The 21,477-nt window shown below is 48.7% G+C and overlaps 1 protein-coding gene across 1 annotated transcript; it reads right to left on the bottom strand.

Moving 5' to 3' along the window:
- Positions 1-1,038: 1,038 nt before the first annotated feature.
- On the bottom strand, positions 1,039-19,229 carry LOC127190119 (pancreatic lipase-related protein 2). The gene is made up of 12 exons (XM_051147159.1): positions 19,078-19,229; positions 18,415-18,569; positions 17,017-17,142; positions 16,321-16,455; positions 15,108-15,219; positions 13,624-13,743; positions 12,323-12,442; positions 10,069-10,187; positions 8,553-8,682; positions 4,851-4,962; positions 2,519-2,686; positions 1,039-1,162 (listed from the first exon to the last, which is right to left on the bottom strand). Exons 1-12 carry the CDS (start codon positions 19,163-19,165, stop codon positions 1,099-1,101), a joined length of 1,449 nt encoding a protein of 482 aa, XP_051003116.1. The 5' UTR covers positions 19,166-19,229; the 3' UTR covers positions 1,039-1,098.
- Between the last annotated feature and the right edge of the window lie 2,248 nt (positions 19,230-21,477).

Genomic DNA, 21,477 nt, shown 5'->3' with positions numbered 1-21,477 from the left:
TCACGTGGCTCGGGTGCAATCCCAGCTGGGGACCAACTTCATTCACTCTGGAGAGATGCTCAGGGCTTTAGCGCATATACTGGTCTTGCACAGGACCTGAGTCTGGTCTCCATCACCTATACTGGGCAGCTCATACCCATCCGTAGCTCTAGAATGTGCACTCACGTGCACACATAGCCTAAACAAGTATGTTCTTATTTGTTTCTTTGTTTTGAAAAAGGGGATTTGTTGTTAAGGAGGAGGAGAGCTTATCACTAACCCTGAAGGAACTACAGTGGTTTTCACCTTGGTGGTTTGTTTCCTAGGAGCTTGAAAATACAAGTGTCTGCCACAGAAGTGGTGGCGGGGCTAAGGGCCAGCCCGGACATGAAAGCCCCAGTGATGCTAACACACAGGCAGGGCCAAGATCAGCAGATCTGTACGCTGTGGCTTTATCTAAAACACATGGTAGGACTCAGGTAATGGCCCATTTCGTTACTACGAGCTAAGATTTTAAATGGTACATAGGGTTTCAAGGAAAAGGAGTTGGAAAAATAGCAATAAAAAGTGAAGAAGAGACGGGGCCGCAAACCTGGAGCACCTCAGTTCCACCACGGGCTCTTCACCTCAAGCGTCTTTACCTGCTGCCGCGGCTCCGCTCCAGGAAGTTACTAAATGAGACCGCTTCTACAGTCTAAGGATTGAACAGTGGCTGTCCCACTATGGCCTATCAAGCTCAGCCAGCAGAAAATACCACAAAAGGATATTAATGGGATGAGTACATGTGATAGGACAACCCTCCGCCCACACCCCATTCACACTATGCATGCCTGTCTTTGGAGTTTACAAAGGTTATTGATGAGTGAGAACCTTTTCTGTATCGTTAGATAATCCCCGGTTTATGGAGAATGAGAAACACAAGCCCATTGCAGTGTGTACAGTGTTCCCCCTTCTGTGCCTGAGTTATTATGCATATGCAGAAGATTCTGGGGAGTAAGCCCCAGTTGTCTCTGGGAAGGAGCACCCAGCACATGGAGAACTGTCACAGCACACCTCAGCTTCAGACCAACTGCACGCAAAGCATTTATTATGGAAACGAGGCGGGAGCCCGCGCACCCTCTAACAGGGGTAGAGCAACTGTAAGATGTCTTCGCGCACAGTGCTGCTGCCACAGAAGTTGTACCTGTGGAGAAAACAGCAGGCTGGCTGGTCAGTGGGCACACGGCTTTGATGAGACTATAAGATAGCAGGGAGCCAACTTCCGGGTTTGCTTCCTCAGACTGAGAACCTCTGGGACCCCAGGCAGGGATGCAGCTGACTCAGAACCAACCTGTTCTTCTCCCCGAGGGCTGTTCAAATGCTGAGAGTGGACCAGCCACATCAGAACGAAGCTGGTAATGTCAGCAGCAGGTCTGCCACGGGCCCAGGGCAGATTTTCCCTTTGAGGTCTACATTTTCTTCAGGCTACAGTATCATTAATTTCCAGATTATTCTCTTTTGAGGGATCCTTTGGTTTCCTGCTTATTGTTAACTGTTAACTGGCACACCCTAGAGGTGTCTTGGAGGAGGACTAACTCAGATCAGATTGGTCTCTGTGTACATGTGGGACGTTGTCTTGACTGGTAAGTGATATGGGAGGGCCCCGCCCCCTGCCCCTGTCCCCCCCCCCCCCGCTCCTCCCCCTGCTCCCCCACCCCACCCCACCCTCTGTGGGCAGCACCATCCCTAGCCACAGGGTCCTGAACTGTGTGAGGAAGCCAGCTGAGTGTAAGCTGGCCTGTGAGCCACCTAGCAAGCGTCATTCTCCCTTTGGCTGTGAAGTGAGTTCCTTGGCCAGAGAATGCTTTTTGCATTAGCAAGAGGGGCTGGCCTTCAGGTTCCAGCCTGAACTCCCTTCAGTGACAGATTTGGGACCTGGAGTTGTGAGCCAATGTCCTCCCCTCCCCCTGTCACCTAGCTGCTTTTGGTTAGTGTTTTATCGCAACAACAGAATGAAAACTAGAACAGTGGATTCTCTCACAACTCTTAGTAAAGAAAGTCCTCTTCCCTGGGGATAAGAGCTTGTCACTGTGAGCCAAACTCATGTCTCTATCCTTCCCATGCCAGGTTGTGTGCGCACATGCACACGAACACACTTCATACCCCAAACTGCATATGAACTGAAACATCCCGCCACGTTTTTCCCATATAATTGTGTTATTGTAGAGAAAAAAAAATCTCCAATCTTCTTGTGTCTTATACCTTACAACCAGTGCTTTGTCCTTGCCACATCGCTGTCACCTAAGGAAAGTGATACCCGAGTTTTCTCAGTAAATCAGGTGGTGAGGTGGAGAGGTGGCATGGAAAAGTGAGTGAGTGGGAAGACGAACAAATGTTTGGGTGACATGAAAGATGGGGAGACAGATGACTTGTGGGTGCATCAGGAAGTGAAAAAGGAAGAGGCACGGATGGATGGGTAGGTGAGGGATTGGAAGGCTGGGTGGACACACGGACAGGTAGGTACATAAGTAGAAGCAGGCTTGGAGTGCCAGATACGTACTCTCTCCCGTCTTTACCGCTTTGCACTGTGATCTGTGAAGCTCCCAGCTTGGGGCGGAAGAGGTTTATCAAGTTGTTGTTCCAGAGGAACTTAACCTTCTGGATTTCCCCAACATTGACGTCCACATCGATGTCACGCACATGCCTTGCTTCTGGTTGGAGGGACCCTCTGGTTACACGGAGAGAGACACCGTGTCAGCTGAGTGGTGGCTCTGTGATGACAACCACCTGTTGTTTCTCCACTGTAAGTGGCTTCCGGGTTCAAGGACCCCAGACATACCCGGGGGGATTCCCAAGCAAATGGAGAACGCACCTTTAAAGGAAGTTGGTCTTCTGACAGCCATTGTTTTTTATTGTTGTTACTGTCGTTTGTTTTTTTGTTACAGAAAGATTGGTTACTTTATATATTATATATTTATATTTTAACAGTTAGCATCTGAGACATAGATTGAGAATTTAAAAGTTATTGTCTTATGATAACAAATCATTTATTCTTCATAAACATGGTGCCCACAAAAGCGCCCAGGTAAGGCACAAAGGGTTTTCTGTTATAGAGTAGTGTGCACCATGTTTACCTAACCAGAAACGTGCATTGTCTGTGCAAGTTCATGCTGCAAACCTAACACATAGACAACAAAAAGAAAACTAATCAAAAACTTAACACAGAAACTAAGACTCGTTTAATTCCAGCTGTTTCATATATTCATTTGGACCAACAATGATATATCCAGCAGGTAATTTTTCAAAAAGCCAATTTTTAGGTTACAAATAAACCTTGATCAGTAACTATTTTGACCTGAAATCATAAACAGTAATAAAGTAGCTTTACTGAAGCAAACACTGAGGCACACACTAATGGTCATCCATGCATTGTCTACACTGCAGACTTTATAGCTGTGTGTTCATACACATATGTAACTGTACATATGTACATATCCACACATATATACATATGGCTGTACTGTCTCAGATGATCAAGCAGCCAAGTATTAGATACATGTCTAAAATACCTTTTATAGATTTTATATAAAAATACCTGAGTATGATTTTGTGTTAAAGTTCTGGCACCAGTTGTAATGAGTTCAAATTTATGTGAGCAATAAAGAAGCAATTGGCAGATACTGGAAAAATATTTTGTGAAAAGCTGTATTTATTATAAATACAGGAGCTGTGACAGTACTACTATTGGGATTGTGTCATAGTCCCGGTCTGTTATTGCTTAAAGAAATGTTAGCTCCTGTTCTATGTCCAGTGTAAAGCAGGGTGCGTTGTTTCAGCCAAGTGTATTAGATAAATTATCCTTGGCCGTTGTTTTTATTTGTCACAAAGAGGAGTGAAATACTTGGGGTGGCCAGGCTCTCTAAGTTTGCTGTAGAACAAATTGATGCAGTGTCTTCGATGGAAAGATGTGTGCAGTTTGGCAAACACAAGTTGTTGTGTCATATAAGTAACTCTAGAAGCTTCCAAATAAATTAAACTTACCTGTGGAGCCATAAAAGTTAGTGCAGAACCAGAATGTAATTAACTTTTACCATCTAAGGTATATTTTCACTCAATATACACCTACAAAGCTTTTCATATATCTAGCATAAGTTAGCAGCAGAGACCATGACACTAATAGGCTGTGGGCCCCAGGCTTCATGCGTATGCCTGGCTGTATATGTGCCTCTGTGTATATTGGGGTAGGGACAGTGAGACAGGGTGGGTTGTCATATAGACAAGCCTTGCTCAGAGGGAAAATACAACCAAACCAGGCCTGTCATTCTAGCTATTTACAAAGCTGAGGCAGGAGTATTGCAAATTCAAGGCCAGCCTGGGCAACTTAATGAGACCATATCACAAAACAAACAAAACAGAAACACTTCTTTAAAAAAAAAAAAAAAAAAAGCAGGAGATGAGATATGGCTCAGTGGTGAAGTATTTACCCAGCTTGCAGGAGGCCCTAGGGTCCAAGTACCACATCACAAACATACACACACGCAACCATACACACACTCACACATGCATGTACACATACACTAACACACATGTGCACACACAACCACACACACTCAAACATATGAGTACTCATAAACTAACACACACGTGTACTCACACATGTACAACACACACACACACTGTAGTCCTGTGATTGACAAGCAACCAGCACGTGACCCATTTTCAACAGCAAGCTCTCTCTCACAGAGCCTCACTCTTCTCATATTTAAATGGGTGATTGGATTAGAGGCAGCAGTTTCCTCGGACAGATTGTGTGGAGCACATGGTAGATAACCAAGATTGTATGCATCACCTCGTATGGAAAGTTTAGTCGCTGCTTTTACTACAGAACTTACTTGAAAATTTCATACTGTTTTGAGTTTCCGTTTCTTCCAAACAGAGCAACCAAGATGTACCCTCGCAGTTTCTTTGCTCCAGACAGTGTGACTGACACTTTGTATCTCCAACCTGGGCCAAGAAGTACACAATTACAACAAACGTATCTTGCTGGGGAAAAAAATGACTTGACTGGAAATGCTATGTCTCTAAGTGACTTCCCCTAGGTAAGAGGTGAGGGGGAGGTGACTGCAATCCCCCATGGAGTTGACCCATCACTTCAGATTCTGGCCAAGAAGAGGCAACAGACAGGACAGAAAACATGACAGCTGAGGACAGCGCAGTGTCTGCCCATTGCTACTCATGTCCCTGATAGACACAGGAGGGTATTTTCCTCCTCCATCCCAACTGTATGTTGAAGTCTTAACTGTTCATGATGGCTAGTTTTGTGACAATATGTCACAAGTTAGAGCTATCCTGAAGGAGGGAACCTCAATAGAGAAAATGCCTCCATAAGACTGGGCTGTAGGCAAGCCTGTAGGACATTTCCTTAATTAGTGGTGGGGGCGGGCCCAGCTCATTGTGGGTAGCACCACCCGTGGGCTGGTAGCCCATAAGAAGCAGGCTGAGGAGGAAGCCATGATGAGCAAGCCAGTGCACAGCACCCCTCCACGGCCTCTGCATCAGCTCCTGCCTCCAGATTCCTGCCCTGTTTGAGTTCCTGTCCTGGCTTCCTTTGATATGGACCACAATGTGGAAGTGTGAGCTATAAAAACCCCTTTGCTCCCCGACTAGCTTTTTGTCATTGTGTTTCATCGCAGCGCTAGAAATCCTGACTAGGACAGAAATTGATGGCAGGATAGTGGGGCATTGCTGCAACAGATCTCTGTGTGTTTCAGAGGATTGTGGAAGGACTTTGGAAATTTGGGTTTTAGAAGAGCCACTGAGTGTTGAGTGCGTGGTGCACTGCTTGTAGGAGCTTTGAGGACAAGGACGTTGAGGGCAATCTAATGATGGAGGCCAAGCTTGTGACGTTCAGAGCGAAGTCTGAGAGTCCCTTAATGACTCTGTCAGGGCAATTTGCTATTTTGAATTAAGAATCTGGTTAGCTGGACTGAAGAATCAGCTATGATCAACAAGATTCTAGAATTACTGAAGTAAAAATCTTTGACTACTGGAATACTCAATGCTGGTCAGCTGGTGCTGAGAAATCAGGGATGACTAGGAAGAGACCAGCATCGCCTGGTGGTGGCACATGCCTGTAATCCCAGCACTCGGGAGGAGAGGCAGGCGGATCGCTATGAGTTCGAAGCCAACTTGTCTACAGAGCTAGTTCCATGACAGTCAGGGATACTCAAAGAAACCCTGTCTTAGGGAGAAAAAGAGAAGGAGGAGGAAGCAGAGGAGGAAGAGGAAGAAGAGACCAGCATCACTGAGGTGAAATCTCCTGGGAGGCGTTTCCTTTAAGTCAGTCTGAACACAAGTTTGTGCCTTCTGTTAGGCAGCTGAACTTGGCAGTGTCAGAGTCTCGCAGGTGGTGCTGGTTTTGAAGGCATGAAGGGCTCATGGAGAGCAGCTGAGGCTTGGCACTGTGAGAGGCCACTGGCGAAGGTCCAGCTGGAGTAGCCAGCCACAGAAGCCCCAGGACTGAAGGGGTCATGGAGAAAGTTGAGGCTTTGAACCAAGCAGAGAGCCCAGGAGAAGCTATTGGTGAAAGTGCAGCCTACTTGCTGCAGAAAATCCCAGAATTTTGGAGATGACAGTGTCATGGGATGACCGCTAAGAAGAGCAGTGGCCATGGAGTGCATCCACACTGAGCTGAGAAGACAAGCTGTGTGCGTGCTGCAGAGAAGGGAGGCTAAGACGTGACCCCTCAGAGGAGGCCCCCAAAATCGTAAGTGAATCCCAGACAATTAATTAGACATTGAGTTTTTATACTGCCGGAGTTCGGTTTTGCTCTGTTCGGATTGTGACTGTGCCCTGGTCCTTCCCTTTTGGAATGAGAAAGTAATTAACATATTTTTCATTTCAAAGGGGCCCACAGCTGAGAGACTTTAATTTTAAAAGACTTTAGATTTTAAAAGAGACAACTGAATTTTTAGGTGTTAACTTTTAAAGATTGTGGGAGTTTTCAAAACTGGAATGTTTATATTGTAACACTGGTAGTGTGTGACTTGGCAAAGAACAAGAAAGGGAAAGGCACAGCTTAACAGTGATGTCACAGTGATGACACAGTGTGTCAAGTCGACAAGGGGTCAATTGAGCTGGCTGGTTTTATGTAAACTAGACACTAGCTACAGTTACCTGAGGGAGCCTCAACTGACAAAACGCCTCCATAGGGTCTGGCTGTAAGGCATTTCCCCAACTACTGATTAATGTGGGGGAACCAGCCCACTGTGGGTGGGGCCTTCCCTGGGCTGGTGGTCCTGGGTTCTATAAGAAAGCAGGCTAAGCAAGCCCTGGGGAGAAGCCAGCACTCCTCCATGGCCCCTGCATCAGCTCCTGCTTCCAGGTCTCAGCGGTTTGAGTTCCTGTTTGGGCTTCCTTCAGTCATAGACATAACAATGTGGAAGTGGAGGCCAAATAAACCCTTTCCTCCCCGACTTGCTTTTTGGTCAAGGTGTTTCATCCCAGCTACAGAAACCCTGACTGGGAGATGGCGTGATAGTTTCAGAGAAGGAGGGAACCTCTGGAAGATAAGTAAGCCAGCAGAGCCCATAGGGGTGAGACTATTAAAGTCTCCAGAGCGGATGCAACAGGAAGACGCTTGTGTGCAGCACAGTCTGACCGTGCTAAGTTCGGATCTCACTTCCGGCCCCCAGGACCTTGGCCAATAGACGTGTTTACGAAGCACTCAGTCTGTGGGGCACGGTTGTAGCTGCCTGAACTGGCTAAGGCGTCGGTGCCGGCTGCTTTGCTATTTCTGGTGTTTAATTATCCTCCTTTTCCAGTTGGTCGACAGATTTACCTCCTCAATATTTTGTTTAAAAGCAATCCTACAACTGTGTTTGAGCACATCCGTGTTTCGGCGGAATGTTTTGAGAAACAGAGTGGCTGGGTCAAAAGGACGTGTATGTTAAGACTGTATAGATACTAATGCTATTTCTTTTATGATAAAGATAGGATTGCATGAAATAATGTATGTTTTAAAACTATATAATTATTTTAACTTAAAGCTGACATTAGTTTGAGTCTATTTGTAACAAATTATTCATAGTGCCTTCACTACCCTGTGCTTCTTAACAGGAACTTAGGCAAAATGAAACATGTGACAGCAATGTTGTGTGAATGCACATGCGTGTATTGTATGCATAGTGTGGGTGAGAGTGTATGTGTGTCTGTCTTTGCATGAGCACGTGTGTGTGTGTGTGTGTGTGTGTGTGTGTGTGTGTGTGTGTGTGAGTTAGCTGTCAAAGGCAGTCACATGTGATGACCTTTGGATTTACAGTCCCACTGCTTCTGTGGCCCTCTTCTTGCATGAATACGTGTGTCTTCCCTGTCATGAGGTGGACACGTGACCCAGCCACTCACATTCTTTAGGTTTCACACGTGCTATCAGTCAAAGGAGCGATGTGAGCCCCAAAGCCTGTGCTGTTTGTTCTACCACCCTTTCACCACAGCGTGTGCTGGCGACAGCTGCGCTTTGTCTGTTAGCACCAAGGGGCTTCACGAGCAGAGGGCATGGGCCTTTTAAAGCTATTTTAAGAAAAATGGAAACTTACGAGTAAAGTTACCACTATCTCCTGTGTTCAGAAAAAAGGTTTGTTCCACAGCAGCGGTTTTCCCCTCAAATTGATCAGCATAGTGCCCCATTTTGGGACATCCTTCGTCTGGACAGGGGAAGCAGTCGTTCTAGTGGAGAGAGGTCACATGTTAGTGGGAGACCATGCCCCGGGTCACCCTCTCCTTCCTCCTTCCTGTCCTGCAATATTCACCTACTGACCTATTGCTCTATCTTTTATCTATTGTCTATCTTTATTTTATCTATTCTTCCACTTATTCAGCTTCTTGGCTACTCCCTCGTCCTATTAGCTCAAGCATGTATACATTTATTTATCCATACATTGCTGGGCCCGTGGGCCACCCATTCATTCTCACAATCGTGCATAGGGTCACTCTTGATCATGCAGAACACCCAACAATGTCCTTTGGAAACTTATAGTTGAGAGAAAAGTCCTGTTGGAAACGGTAAGATAAACGGGACTGGGGGTTGTAGGACAATGTCTCTAGGGAGAAGTTAATCGGAAAGACAAGTTATTTCAAAGGAAGAGGAAACTGAGGGCCTCGGCTGGGTGTGGTGGTGTGGGGCTTTAGTCCCAGTGGGCAGGGGCAGGGGCGGGGGTGGGGGCAGGCAGATCTCTGAGTTTGAGGCTAGCCTGGTCTATATAGTGAGTTCCAGGACAATCAGAGCAGATAGAGAGACCCTGGCTCAAACAAATAAACAAAAACCAACAACAACAACAAAAACAAAACAAGGAAGGGAAGGGAAGGAGAGAGGACAAGAGGGAGAAGGAAGGAGGGAGAGGCAGAGGGAGGAGGGAAGGCGAGGAGGAGGGAGAGAAAAAGGAGAAAGGAAAGAAAAGGAAGAGAGGAAGGAAGATGTAAAGAAAAACAGAAGGAAAAGAGGAATAGGGAAAGGAGGAGAAGAACAAAGGAAGGAAGTTAGAAAGGCGGAAGGAGGGACAGTGGCACGCCAACGACACAGGTCTAGCAAACTTTAGGTCTAGCAAAACAGAGTTTTGACCACAGCTTATGCATTTAAAATGTTAACGTATAAGAGATGAATTTTATAAGTGCCCTTTGTAGGAGGGTGGTCTTGTTCTAGGAGATGAATACTGAAGGACCAATGAGCACGGTGCACTAATATCTCTGATTCACTTTCGCACACTTAAGATACAAAGCACATGAGTGTGTGTGTGTGTGTGTGTGTGTGAAATGTTAGTCTCTGGTGTGTGTGAGGGACAGGTGCAACAGGCACCTTTGTACCCCTCTTTCGGCCTTCATGTAGACTGGGGATTTTCCTAAACAAAAAGCTGGCGAGCCTGAGGAGGTGCTGAGCAGTGTGGGCTCACACCCAGCCCACTTCACTGCTGGAGGAGGGAAGTGGCTCTGGAAACCTCAGCACATCCCCACTCGACTCACGCCTGAAGAGTCGCGTGCACCTTGTTCTATGCCTCAGAGGCAAGCACAACCTGCAGGCCCACCAGGCTCTTCTCTCTGTGGGCGGGAGTGACCTACTTGCTGGAACTTCTCGTAAGAGCTGCAGGGGTACCCCAGGAAGCCGTCAGGGTTCAGGATGCTGCTGGCATAGTACTTGTAGCTCCGCAGGTGGTTGCAGGCTGCAAAGTTGCGAGTTCCTGGGGAAGTCAAGGCCGCAGGAGTGAGAGAAGGTCAACCATCCCAAGTGAGCAAGAGCAGCCCCCATGCCTCAGGACCCTGGACCAGGGGATCAACCATCCCAAGTGAGCAAGAGCAGCCCCCATGCCTCAGGACCCTGGACCAGGGGACTGCAGAAGAGTAGCATGTCCTAGCAAGGATGCTTGTTGAATGCATGTAACATATATGTAGCATACATGAAAGAGCTGAAGGTTGGGGGAGTCAAGAGGCAGAGAAAGAGAGAGAGAGAGAGAGAGAGAGAAACAGACACAGACACAGACAAATCTGCACATGCATAGAAAGAGAATAGAATAATTGATTTTTAAAAGCTTTTAAAGACATAGCAACAGCTTTAAAAAACAACAACAACACACACACAAGTATGCATGTAAAGACGAGAGATAGATGAGATAGTCACCCAGCGGTCTTCCTTATCTGTGACTTCTGCACCCTTGGGCTCAGCCAACCATGGTCTGTGCTGTTAGGCCTATGCCAGTTGTGTCTGTACTAAGTATTGCTGACTCGGCAATCCCCGTACAGCAGCCATGTGGGTGCACAGCCTTTCCTGGGGGCCAACCTTTCTTGGGCCTCACTGTTAATGATGCATTAAGGCTAAGTAACAATTCCTCTCTGCTAGAACAAGCGCAGGTGACTCTGGTGTCCTACCTTCTACTGTGACTCCAAGATGACTTGTTGGAGAAACTGCTTTTCATTTCTCTAGTTACTTAACAAAACTTCCCATGGAGGAATCTATAAGGACCGTTCATGGGTTCATGGGTTCATGGGAGTCACTCGTCAAGAAAAGACCTGTTCCCTTCACGGGTGGAGTAGCTTTGCTTCCTCAGCTCCTAGCCCTGCACTCATAGCCACCATCCGGTTCAGAGTGCTCACACCCGTGCCCCTCAGCAGACAACAGAACCTGCTTTAAACTTAATCGTTTCTTTCATCCCAAATTGCTGCTCGGGGACCCCATAAAAGAGGAGAAAGAATGTTCCATTGTTCCCTGTGCCCAGCGCCTGTGTGACTTTTCGTGGCGTACAATAGAAACACAGTCTAGTGCTCATGGGCTGGTTCCCTTTAAATTGCCTCTTTAATTAAACCTGGGCTCTCAGCTATTGTGTGCGCCCTGCTCCTCACTTCTGGGAGGGACACAGCTGTTATCACAACTCAGGATTCTTTGTGGGGAGAACAGCCAGTGCCCCAATGAGTTACCTGGTAAGGGGCCAAGAGGTCAAAAGCTCTGCTTGTCACTAGATGCTGGATGTCATCTTATCCCGTACCTCATGTAGACATTAAGCGCATAGGGCATTAAAAGGCTACAACAAACTGCTTGGCAGCATGTGCTTGGTGCTGGGTTCAGGCCGGGGCCAGGCACTGGGGTAATGGGGGGGAGGGGCTCACTGAGATCCAGCCACACGGAGCTTCCAGCTCAGAAAAAATAATGACAAAATGATTACTGACTCAACACCCCCTCTTTCAGAGGGGACAGTAATGCCTGGTCTCAGGGAAGCGACAAAGGCAATAACCAAAGGCTAGAACAAGGGGCAGTCCTGTCAATAGCTCTGGGATGCCACCTAGTATTAAGTGTGTAAGTCCTGCTCTCCAGGGGAACAAAGTCTCACGCTGGCTCCGGCAACCCACAAGGTTGCCACCCCTCCAGGCCTCCTGGAAGCCCTCGAGTGCATCCTCTTGGAGCCAGTTCAGTGCCCGGCCTGGCACAGCCAATAACTAGAAGGGCAGAGCCTCTGCATCCTTGGAGTTCTGCAAGGAACAGGGGCTGAGGACACAATGCGGTTGGAGGCAAAGCCGGGGCTGGATGTTTGCTGCATCTCGCCCCTAACCTGGCAACCTGCAGCTGAGGCTCACAGCCCTTCAGTGAGAAGCTAGGCTTGTGGACAGCATAGCCTTGGACAAAGTACGTAGCTGTCCAGGCACCCAGTGCCTGCATATATGATGCAGGGCTGATATAGAAAGTATTGTGTAGTGTTACGCTGTGCCTGGTTCAGAGCAAGCCAGTGGTAAAGGGCATAAGCTCGTTGCTGTGATGGCCAGACTCATACATTCTGCTTTCACCCACAGTTTGGCCGTTACCGACTCGCCCAGCTCCCATACGTACCTTCCCATATTCCGTTCACATCAACGATGGTGGAAAGGATGTTTTTCTGACATCCAGGCATTTCCTTTCCTCCGTTTGGAAAGAAATCCAGATGACCTACCTTTTGGCTCATGCCAAAACCTGAAACATTTGAAACAAAAGAAAGCGAGGGTGTATGTGGTCCCAAAGTTACATCCTGGGCTCAGCGAGGCGTCTAGCTCATTAAAATGGGAGCAAAAGCCTACTGGGTAACTTTCCCCTTAGCCATACCAGAGAAGGGCACCACAGGCAGCCCTCGAGGAGGGGGAGGTTGAGTCATGGGTGACTGTAGATGTGCCTATCTGTATATATAGCTGTCCATCTTGGGGAGGCCCTGGATGATAGTGATACATCCAAGATCATAAGGCACCAGTGGGCTTGTGAGAGGTAGCGTTTGTATTACATTTATTCTTTTACACTTTTGGTTTCTGCTTTACATGTTTTTAAATTAGGTGTATGTTGAGTCTCTCTCTCTCTCTCTCTCTCTCTCTCTCTCTCTCTCTCTCTCTCTCTGTGTGTGTGTGTGTGTGGTGTGCACGCACACACATGTGCATATGCTCATGGGCATGGGTACAGGCGCCCTCAGAAGCTAGAGGCATCTCCTCCCTATAGGCAGAGGTATGGAGTTCTGTGAGCTGCCCAGCATTGGTGCTAGGAACCAGACTCTGGTCTTCTCCAAGTGCAGTGCAATATGTGCCTTTAACCACCAACCAAGGCCCTTACGCTGTAGTTTTTAAAGTGATTTGTATACGGTGAGCATCTGGAAGGAATTCTCTAGCTCTGAGCTACATTTCATGCCTTCCTGCCTGTGCTGCTAGTGAAAGCATCGAGGTGACTTGGGGAGTAGTAGGCAAGGCGGAAGGAGCTCTTGATTTTGATGTGCACAGACCTGTGACCAATTCGGGGTTCCACTGACCAACTTCATGATCTTACTGAATTATTCAGTCTCGATGAGTCTCCTCGGCTGTGAGTTGGTGGCATTTCCCTTTGAGTGTGTTCATAGTAAGCTATTATGTGAAAAGTGTTCAGTGCCGCACATGTTGAGTATTTATTAAATATAACTCCACCATCATCTCTGTCATTATCAATAAAACATACCCTGCATATATGTATTTCTTGAATGCTTATAGGGTACACACTACTGAAAAAAGAAGGCTGATTTTAGAAGGATTGAACATAAGGGTGTAGTCCCACAAGACAAGCTGTGTGTCTGTGGGGTCAGGTGTCACCTGGACATGATGCCATCAGTCACAGGTCACAAGGAGTTGGGGTGAAGGACTCACCTAGGTTCGGAACTAAGGGGGCACTATCCGTGTGGATCACATCTACAAACATGGCGTCCGATGGGTCCAGCCGAACTTCCTCCGGCAGCCCTTGGAAACAGGGTTCTGCAGGGTCCAGCCCTGAAAGGTAGAATGAAGGTAGAGCAATCACAGGCCAAGAAAGACAAGATCGAAGGTGTCAAACCACAGACAGGCGAGGAGCGCTGGGAAAAAACCTGCATACCCCATCAGTTAATGGTTCTGAGCCGCTCCCAGCCTCCTTGAGAGAAAGAAGCTAGGAACAGAACACTGCCTAGGAAATGCTTACAAACCCTGCCGTCGTCTGCAGGGAGGACTGAGTGGGACGCCCACACCTCTCATTTCCCGCTTCCCAATTTTCCTCACACACAGATCACAAGCTCCTGGGGTCCCAGTCAGCTGCTCCTCAGTCCTGAGACCCACACATCCTTCATGTCTTTCCATGTGTTCCCCACCTTCCGACCGCCCCCCCCCCTTATCTCCTGTTTCCCTAAGCCCCAGCTCAAATGCAGCCTCCTCACAGGGAAACTTTATTTCTCCTTTCTCAGACTGTCCACTGCGTTATTTTGTGATCATAAACCCTGCTTCGAATTTTGTCTACTTAGCTTTCTACATTTGGGACTAGTCTGTGAGTTTCCTAAGGCAGAGGCTATGCCCACCATTTTCAGAGAGAAGCAGAGATGAGGAGAAGTGGACTGACTGTCTGTTCACCTGCCCATCTGCCTTACAGGCTTATGAGAATCCCACAAAAGGATGGAACAGGAAGGCCATGCAAACGGAAAATGTGTGGAGGACCATAACATTTACCCCCATCCTTCCATCCAGTGCACAGGGAGGGGCAGGGTGATGCAGTAGTTTGACAGCACAAAATGAATATTGTATGAGTTACCTCTTCCCTTCACTCATCCAGTACTTCCTAAGTAAGTCTCTTCCTGGCTGTGCCCAACCGAGATAAAACATTCAAGAAGCAAGTAGAACTGATAAATTTTTTAAAAGAATCTTACCACTTAAAGACAAACAAATAAACAAACAAAAATAACTTTGCCACATTCCAGCAGTAGTGTCTCTGAAGTTAGGTTTCATGAACCTGGAACCTGGTTTTATATATATATATATATAAAATTTTGTTTTTCAAGACAGGGTTTCTCTGTGTAGCCTTGGCTGTCCTAGACTCACTTTGTAGACCAGGCTGGCCTCGAACTCACAGCGATCCGCCTGCCTCTGCCTCCCAAATGTTAGGATTAAAGGCGGGCGCCACCACGCCTGGCGGAACCTGGTTATATTTTTGTTTTACAAATGCATTTTTTTTAAACCTACAACTATGGGTTTTCTAACAGCCATTAGCAAATAGGGACAGTTCTTTAGAGTCAGGAGATGCGGGAGCAGCAGCAACCTCCGCTCTGTCACACGCTCTGGCAGAGAATTCCTCTACGTCTTCCCCTGCCCTTACATCTCCCGAGTCCTACCTGTGATCCTGCCCACATGGCCCTCCAGCCTCCTGCCTGCTTCCCCGGCCACGTGTGCTCCCAGGCTGTGGCCTATGAGGTGCACGTTCTCTGGGCTGTACCCCAGCTTTGTCTGTGGAAAGAGGGAGCATTAGGTCCCCTAGAGCCACGTGGGAAGGGGAAGGTCGGGCAGTAGGGGCTGACCCCTGCCAGAGCAACGGCTAGAGCAGGAGAGTCCAGGGGAACGCGCCTGCGCAGTTGGGGCTGGGAACTCCAGGATTGCAGGGTCCAGGCTACATTGCAAGCTGCTGGCCTCTGGTGGGAAGGTTCCCTCCTCTTGCGCGCAGCAACAGTGCTGGCCAGTGGCCACCACGCTAACTGCAGGCCACCTCTCTGGCTGCCGCCTGCCACCTGGTGTCACAGTGGAGGCCTCTGCCCTGGTTGCAGCTTGCAGTAAGAGGGAAGCTTAGGACCCAGGGAGGAAAAGGAGCCAAGAGGAAGTCCCCACTCCATCCCTATCCCACAGGGTGAAGGAAGCAGCCTAACGCTGTCTTCCACAGAGAGAACAGCTCTGCGTCGCAGTCTGTTCTCAGTTCGCAGCACAGCTTGCAAGGAAGGCCTTATGTCAAAAGGGGAAACCAAGGTTCCTGGGCCCACAGTTAGGACATTGTGGACAGTCAGCAGGGAGGAAGGTTGTTGCTTCACCTCAGGAGGGTTGAGACCTTGGCTTGCTCGACTGGGTGGTGCTTCTCTGACCCTCCCGTTGTGCCTTTCTGTGCCTCTCTCTATTGTGTCCCTCTCTCAACTGCCCTTTTCTCAACGCCACTCCTTTCTCAACCCCGCCCCCTTTCCCTAGCCCCGCCCCTTTCCTCTAACGCCTTCATTCTCCCTAGCACCACCCCTCTCTAACCCCACCCCTACAACTCCACCCTCTCTAGCTCTGTCCTCTCTGACTCTATCCCTCTCCCTAACTCCGCCCCTCTCTAGCTCCACCCTTTCCCCTAACTCCACCCCTCTCCCTAACCCCGCCCCTATAATTCTGCCCCCTCTAACTCTGCCCCTCCCTCTAACTCTGCCCTTCTCTAGCTCCACCCTTCTCACTAACCCCCCCCCCTCCCTAACGCTGCCCTCCCTCTGACTCCGCCCCTCACCCCGCCCCCTCCCTAACCCCATCCCCTCTCTAACCCCACCCCTCCCTCTGACTGCCCTAGAGGCGGACCCTGCAGGCTATTACCGACAGCACTTGCACTAAGAAGGCAATCTCAGCTCCCACGACCCGAGTGTTGTAGGCGGCTTGGGTGTATTCAGTCCTGGACCCGCGCCTCCAGTCCACGCAAATGCAGTTCACTTTCTCCACTTGAAACATTTTCTAGGGGAGAGAAAGAAACAAACCTCATAAACAGGCCAGGTTATACACCTCAGAGACAGGAGTTCACCTCCTTAAGACACTGGTCCGTGAGCATTTCCGTTTCCCTCCTGCCTGTCACAGTTGACCTTTGGGGTAGCACTGTGAACTGGGTATGCTCATCTTACTTAACAAATGGGGAAACTGAAGCCTGAGTGGGTCTGTTCCTAGTCTTAGGGATGGAAGCCAGGTGCAAACACATTCCTAGGCTATAGAGTTTACGTCCACGTCATCCGGTACGCTAGTGCATCATTTCAAAGGCTCCAAACCTGCTCCCAGCAGTGGCTCCGAGCACAGATACAGAACAAGTCCTGTTTGTTTTAATGTTACACACGAGTCAAGGACAAAATGTCAGGTAGTCTATGGAGTCCCCACCTCAGACTTGCTGGCTAGCAACAGTGGGAGGCCCAAGAAGCAGGCTTTCCTTAATGGATTTTAGGAGGGTTCCTTCTCTTGCAGGGACATTTCCTTTCCTGTGTCAGGGGCCTCAGGTGTGGGGTTTAGTGAGGACGGATGGATCGCCACCTTGCACATGTCCAGCAGCCAGCCCTTTTCCCCCTTGTCTATGAAGCCGTGGACGATGAAGCGGGTCTTGCGGTCCAGTTGGAAGTTGGAAGCCTCGATGGTGGCTGGGTCCGTGGCAGAGATCAGCTGGTTTAATTAGACAAGGTGAGTTAGAATGTTGGCCCAGCCCATCTGCAGCCTGTGACAGCCAGACCAATGAGACCCAGGTCCCAGGCCCAGAACCCTGCAGCTGGGTCTTATGAATCCAGAAAGCACAAGTTCACTGCTTTCCTGTTGTCAGGAACCTTCAACCTAAATCCAGGATTTCTGCTAAGCTCGAGTCCGGGCGACAAACTGTAGTGGGATCAACATTAGCTTTGACTCAGTTTCTCAATTAACCCACAAATATTTTCATGCCACATAGCAGCTGCTGTAAATACCTCAAAGTGTCATTTATACTCACCACTGCTTAGTTACAGTAGTTGTTAGGTCAATCTTTATTGAGATTTTTTTTAATAGCATATTTAATATTATGCTTCATATTTTCTATTTTTCCACATTCTGATCACTGTTTTCAACCTAACTGATTTTCCTTGTAGCCTATTAAATTTTATTTTATCCACTTGGAAATATCCTGAGAAAGACCTTTAGGCTTCCTCTGGTAGATTCCTCTAGTAGATTCCTGGCACAGAAAAGACAGGAAATCCTCAGCTAGAAGCTCGCTCACAAGACTAAGCTCTCCAGCTCTGGGGAGCCTGATATTTTAAAATAGACTTCCTTAGGGCTTGCTCAGGACCCTTCTGCCAGCAAGTGCCAGGAGGATAGGACAATAAAGCCAGTAATGGCCACTGCATCTACACAGCATCCAGGATGGCAGAGCAGAGCAGGTAACCCCAGGCACCCAGAGACACACCCACCTGGCCAGGGACCAAAGCTTGAGCTCATAGCAAAGCCATCATTGAAAAGCCCTCTGGTCACCTGACCTCCTGGATAGGCCTGTCCCGAGAGTCATCTCAGGGACCTCATGGTTCCAAATCCTTTGTGGTTAACTGTAGTGCCCCTTCCCTGTCTCGTGGCACATAGGGAAGGCTTTGTATACGTCACTGCTCCATGGCCCCAGGGAAGATTGCGGGGCCTCTGTTGGCTTACACCTGGGCTTCTTCACAAATGTTGTGCGTCTCTGGGGACAGCGCTCTAGAAAGGACCCAGAAACCTATACACTAATGTGCAAGATGTCTGCCTTCCTGATTTTTTTTTCCCTCAGATACTCAGGACTTGTGGCCTTTAGAGCCAAGAACTCCCACATTAAGAGAACAGTCCCAAAGTGTCAGTTATAACCTAGCCAGATACTTAGTGGCCCCTGTGTGTGGTTCAAACTGACTCTGTCATCCAGCCCTGACATCCTGTGTGCGCACTTACTTGGTAGCTGTTTGGATTTTCGTTTGTGTACAGAAGAAAGTGGGTATCGATGTCCTCTGGGGGCCAAGGGAATATCTTCAAAGGCCGCTGAATCATGCCTGCCCACGGCTTCTCGTTGGAAAAACAGCCAAGATGTCCATAGCAAACCTCTCTCCCTGGTACAGGAAGGGCCACAAGCAGGACAGGCATAAGGCTCATCTATCACAGAAAGATTTTCCAGGGTGGACCCCAGCCAGATGGGCCATCTTGTTAGTTCCCCGGACTTCTGTGCCTAAAAGAGCTGTGTGGCATTTGGGACACATCTAGCACCTGCACACTTCTTCTCAGATTCTGAGGGTCCTAGGTTGGCCCCGCAATGGCATGTTTAGTAAACACCCTTATCATCAGGCAAATTCAAATCGCATTCACCCCTGATGAAAGAGCCCAGGGAGCTGCCAGCCAGCTCAGTGCAGCCACACAGCCCTTAGCATTAAGTACTTACTACTTGACACCAAGTACTTACTACCTAATACCAAGCACTTACTACTTAACACCAAGTACTTACTACTTAATCCCTACAAACTGTAGCACAGGCGTGTCATTTATTCGTCTCAACCTCCACGACATCAAACTCAGGCCATCACCGTTCCATCACCTCTAGAGGGAAGGTGATCACATCCTCACCTCCGACGGTGGCCAGCAGAAGGCTAATGGTCCAGCAGAGCAACATCTGCACAGATGGAGGCAGACACCCACCGACACCTGAAGGCATGGGGATGCGGCCAGCAAGGGCAGGACTCACACAGCTGTAGTGTGCTGCTGAAGGTGAGCCCAGCAGCCTGGCAGCACAGGTGGGGCAGCCCCTGGAGGGGTGGAGCAGAGGCTGAGGCCTCCCAGGGTCGAGGCAGCACCACCCTGGGCTCTCGGGCTCAGAGTCTTCTCCCTCCCCGTTTGTCCCCAATCCTGTTTCTCTCCTCGTGACTCAGGTGGCACTGTGACTCACTGTGCTACACCAGGATGTATAGCCACGAGCAGAGGGTTGGCCGGGACCTTTTATAAACAAATTTTATCTTGTGGACTCTGTTGAGTAAACGTCAAGATGGGAGAGATAGAGTTGGACATGAGTGACCTGAACCGCAGTTAGCATGAACACACAGACACAGCCGCAGTCTGTGGAGCAGGGCTGTTTATAAAGAAAGTGTCAAGAGAAAGAAACTGTGACCAGGGATGAGAAAGAGAAGGCTCCATGGTTCCTTCTGAGTTCACAGGCTCAGTTGCCAACACTGTGCTTTTAAAATAAGGACAGGAGAAGACGCCCCATCTCCTCACAAACTATATTGTTACCCTGTTGCTTTTTACAGAACCCGGAGGTGCCTGTCTCAGGACTTACTGGTCAATGAAAAAGAGTAGCTGTGAAGACATGTGCCTTGGTCACTTGAGGGGTCAGGCGGGTGGCCAGCTGTTCTCGGCCCCATTGAATCCAGAAGGTGGCGGGAAAGGTGCAGAAGGCAGGGAAGGAAATAGCCCCACTGACAAACAGTCTAGTCTACTTGTAAAGCACCTGTGACCTGCTTGTCGTACTTTGACCTGAAGATAAGAAGTGTTTTCTTTCCTTCAGAGCTAAGAAGTGATCCTGGGTGGACAGCCAGGTGCCACCCTGCTATGTTTAAAGTTGGTATATTGCATGGAAGGGGGGGGGTGCGGTGCAGACACTCAGTTAAAAACTAGGGTACGGTGGCTCATTGAGTTCAGGCGAGTATGTGTCTATGGAATGTGCCTCAGTCACAATCCCCTCGGCTAGACATCTCTGTGGGGCTCTTTTGCCATCATCTGCTATGGACGTGTGACAGTCCTTACGTCTGCTTTGTCTGCTCTAGGATGTTAGGTTAGGGAGCTCATACTTGAGTGTGTGTGTGTGTGTGTGTGTGTGTGTGTGTGTATGTATGTATGTACACACACTGAGTGCCATGTTTATGTGTGGATATCCATACATGAGTCAGGGCGACCGCTGAGGCCAGAAGAGGGGGAGGGTATCAGATCCCCTGGAACTGAAGTTACAGGCAGCTGAGCAGCCCATCATAAATCCTGGAAATTGAACTCTGTTCCACTGCAGGAGCAGCAAGCACATCGTTCCAGCCCTGCCCACCCCACTATTTTCCACAGTTGCTTTGTAGGCCAGGCGTGGTGGGACAGGGGCACCTGGGTGCTCACGAACCCCCCCCCTGTGTGGGTGTGGAACATTACACAAAGGAGATCGGGGGTGCTTTGTGGCTTTGTAGTGATACCCAAGAGCTCTCCACCCCATTTCCACCGTGGCTTCCGCAAGCACTCCCACAGATGCAGCCCACGACAAGCGTAGCGTGTTCCCAGTGAGATGCCAAAGACCACCAGTAGCACACCTCCAGGATGGCAGATTTGGGAAGAGCTGGACCTTATCTTAGAGCAGTAGGGGGCAGGTTACTCGTATTTACAACCCAAGTGCTTGTCCCAACAGCATGCAAAATCCCTCTTATATCCCCCTTTCTGTGCCTCAGTAGAAACCTCTTGTGAATTTGTTTCCAACACAAGATATTGGACACAGAGCAGCATTATGCCGGCCCATTTCCATGGTAAATGACACAGGACTTGATCACAAGTGAGAGTTGCTTCCCAGATGTGAACTAGTAAGCCAAATCCAAAAGGAGGAATGGTGTTTCCAAATAGTTAATATAAAAATTATTTGTGTCAAAGTTATGACTTAAAAAAAATACAAAAGTTACTCTTCACTTTCCCAATAGCCACCAGCTCCCAATATCTCCTCAATATAGAGGTGGGGCTTCATGACAGACTGAGCTCCTCCCCCTTCAGAACTGAGCTCCTCCCCCTTCAGGGCTGAGCTCCTCCCCTTCTGGGCTGAGCTCCTCCCCCTTCAGGGCTGAGCTCCTCCTCCCTTCTCCCTGGGATTTTGTTTGGCTTGGTCTTGTGTGCACACGGTCACAGCCATCCCAAGTGCATGTGTGTGACTATGCTGTCCTGTCTGGAAAAGGCTCATAGAGGTCACATGAAATAGACTTGGTAGGCATTAAATTAAGAGGGAGGGAAAAC

Source organism: Acomys russatus, chromosome 5, assembly GCF_903995435.1.
Source record: "Acomys russatus chromosome 5, mAcoRus1.1, whole genome shotgun sequence".
NCBI classification, from domain to species: domain Eukaryota; kingdom Metazoa; phylum Chordata; class Mammalia; order Rodentia; family Muridae; genus Acomys; species Acomys russatus.
The sequence above is the reverse complement of the archived record's forward strand: the minus strand, read 5'-3'. Positions and strand labels throughout refer to the sequence as shown.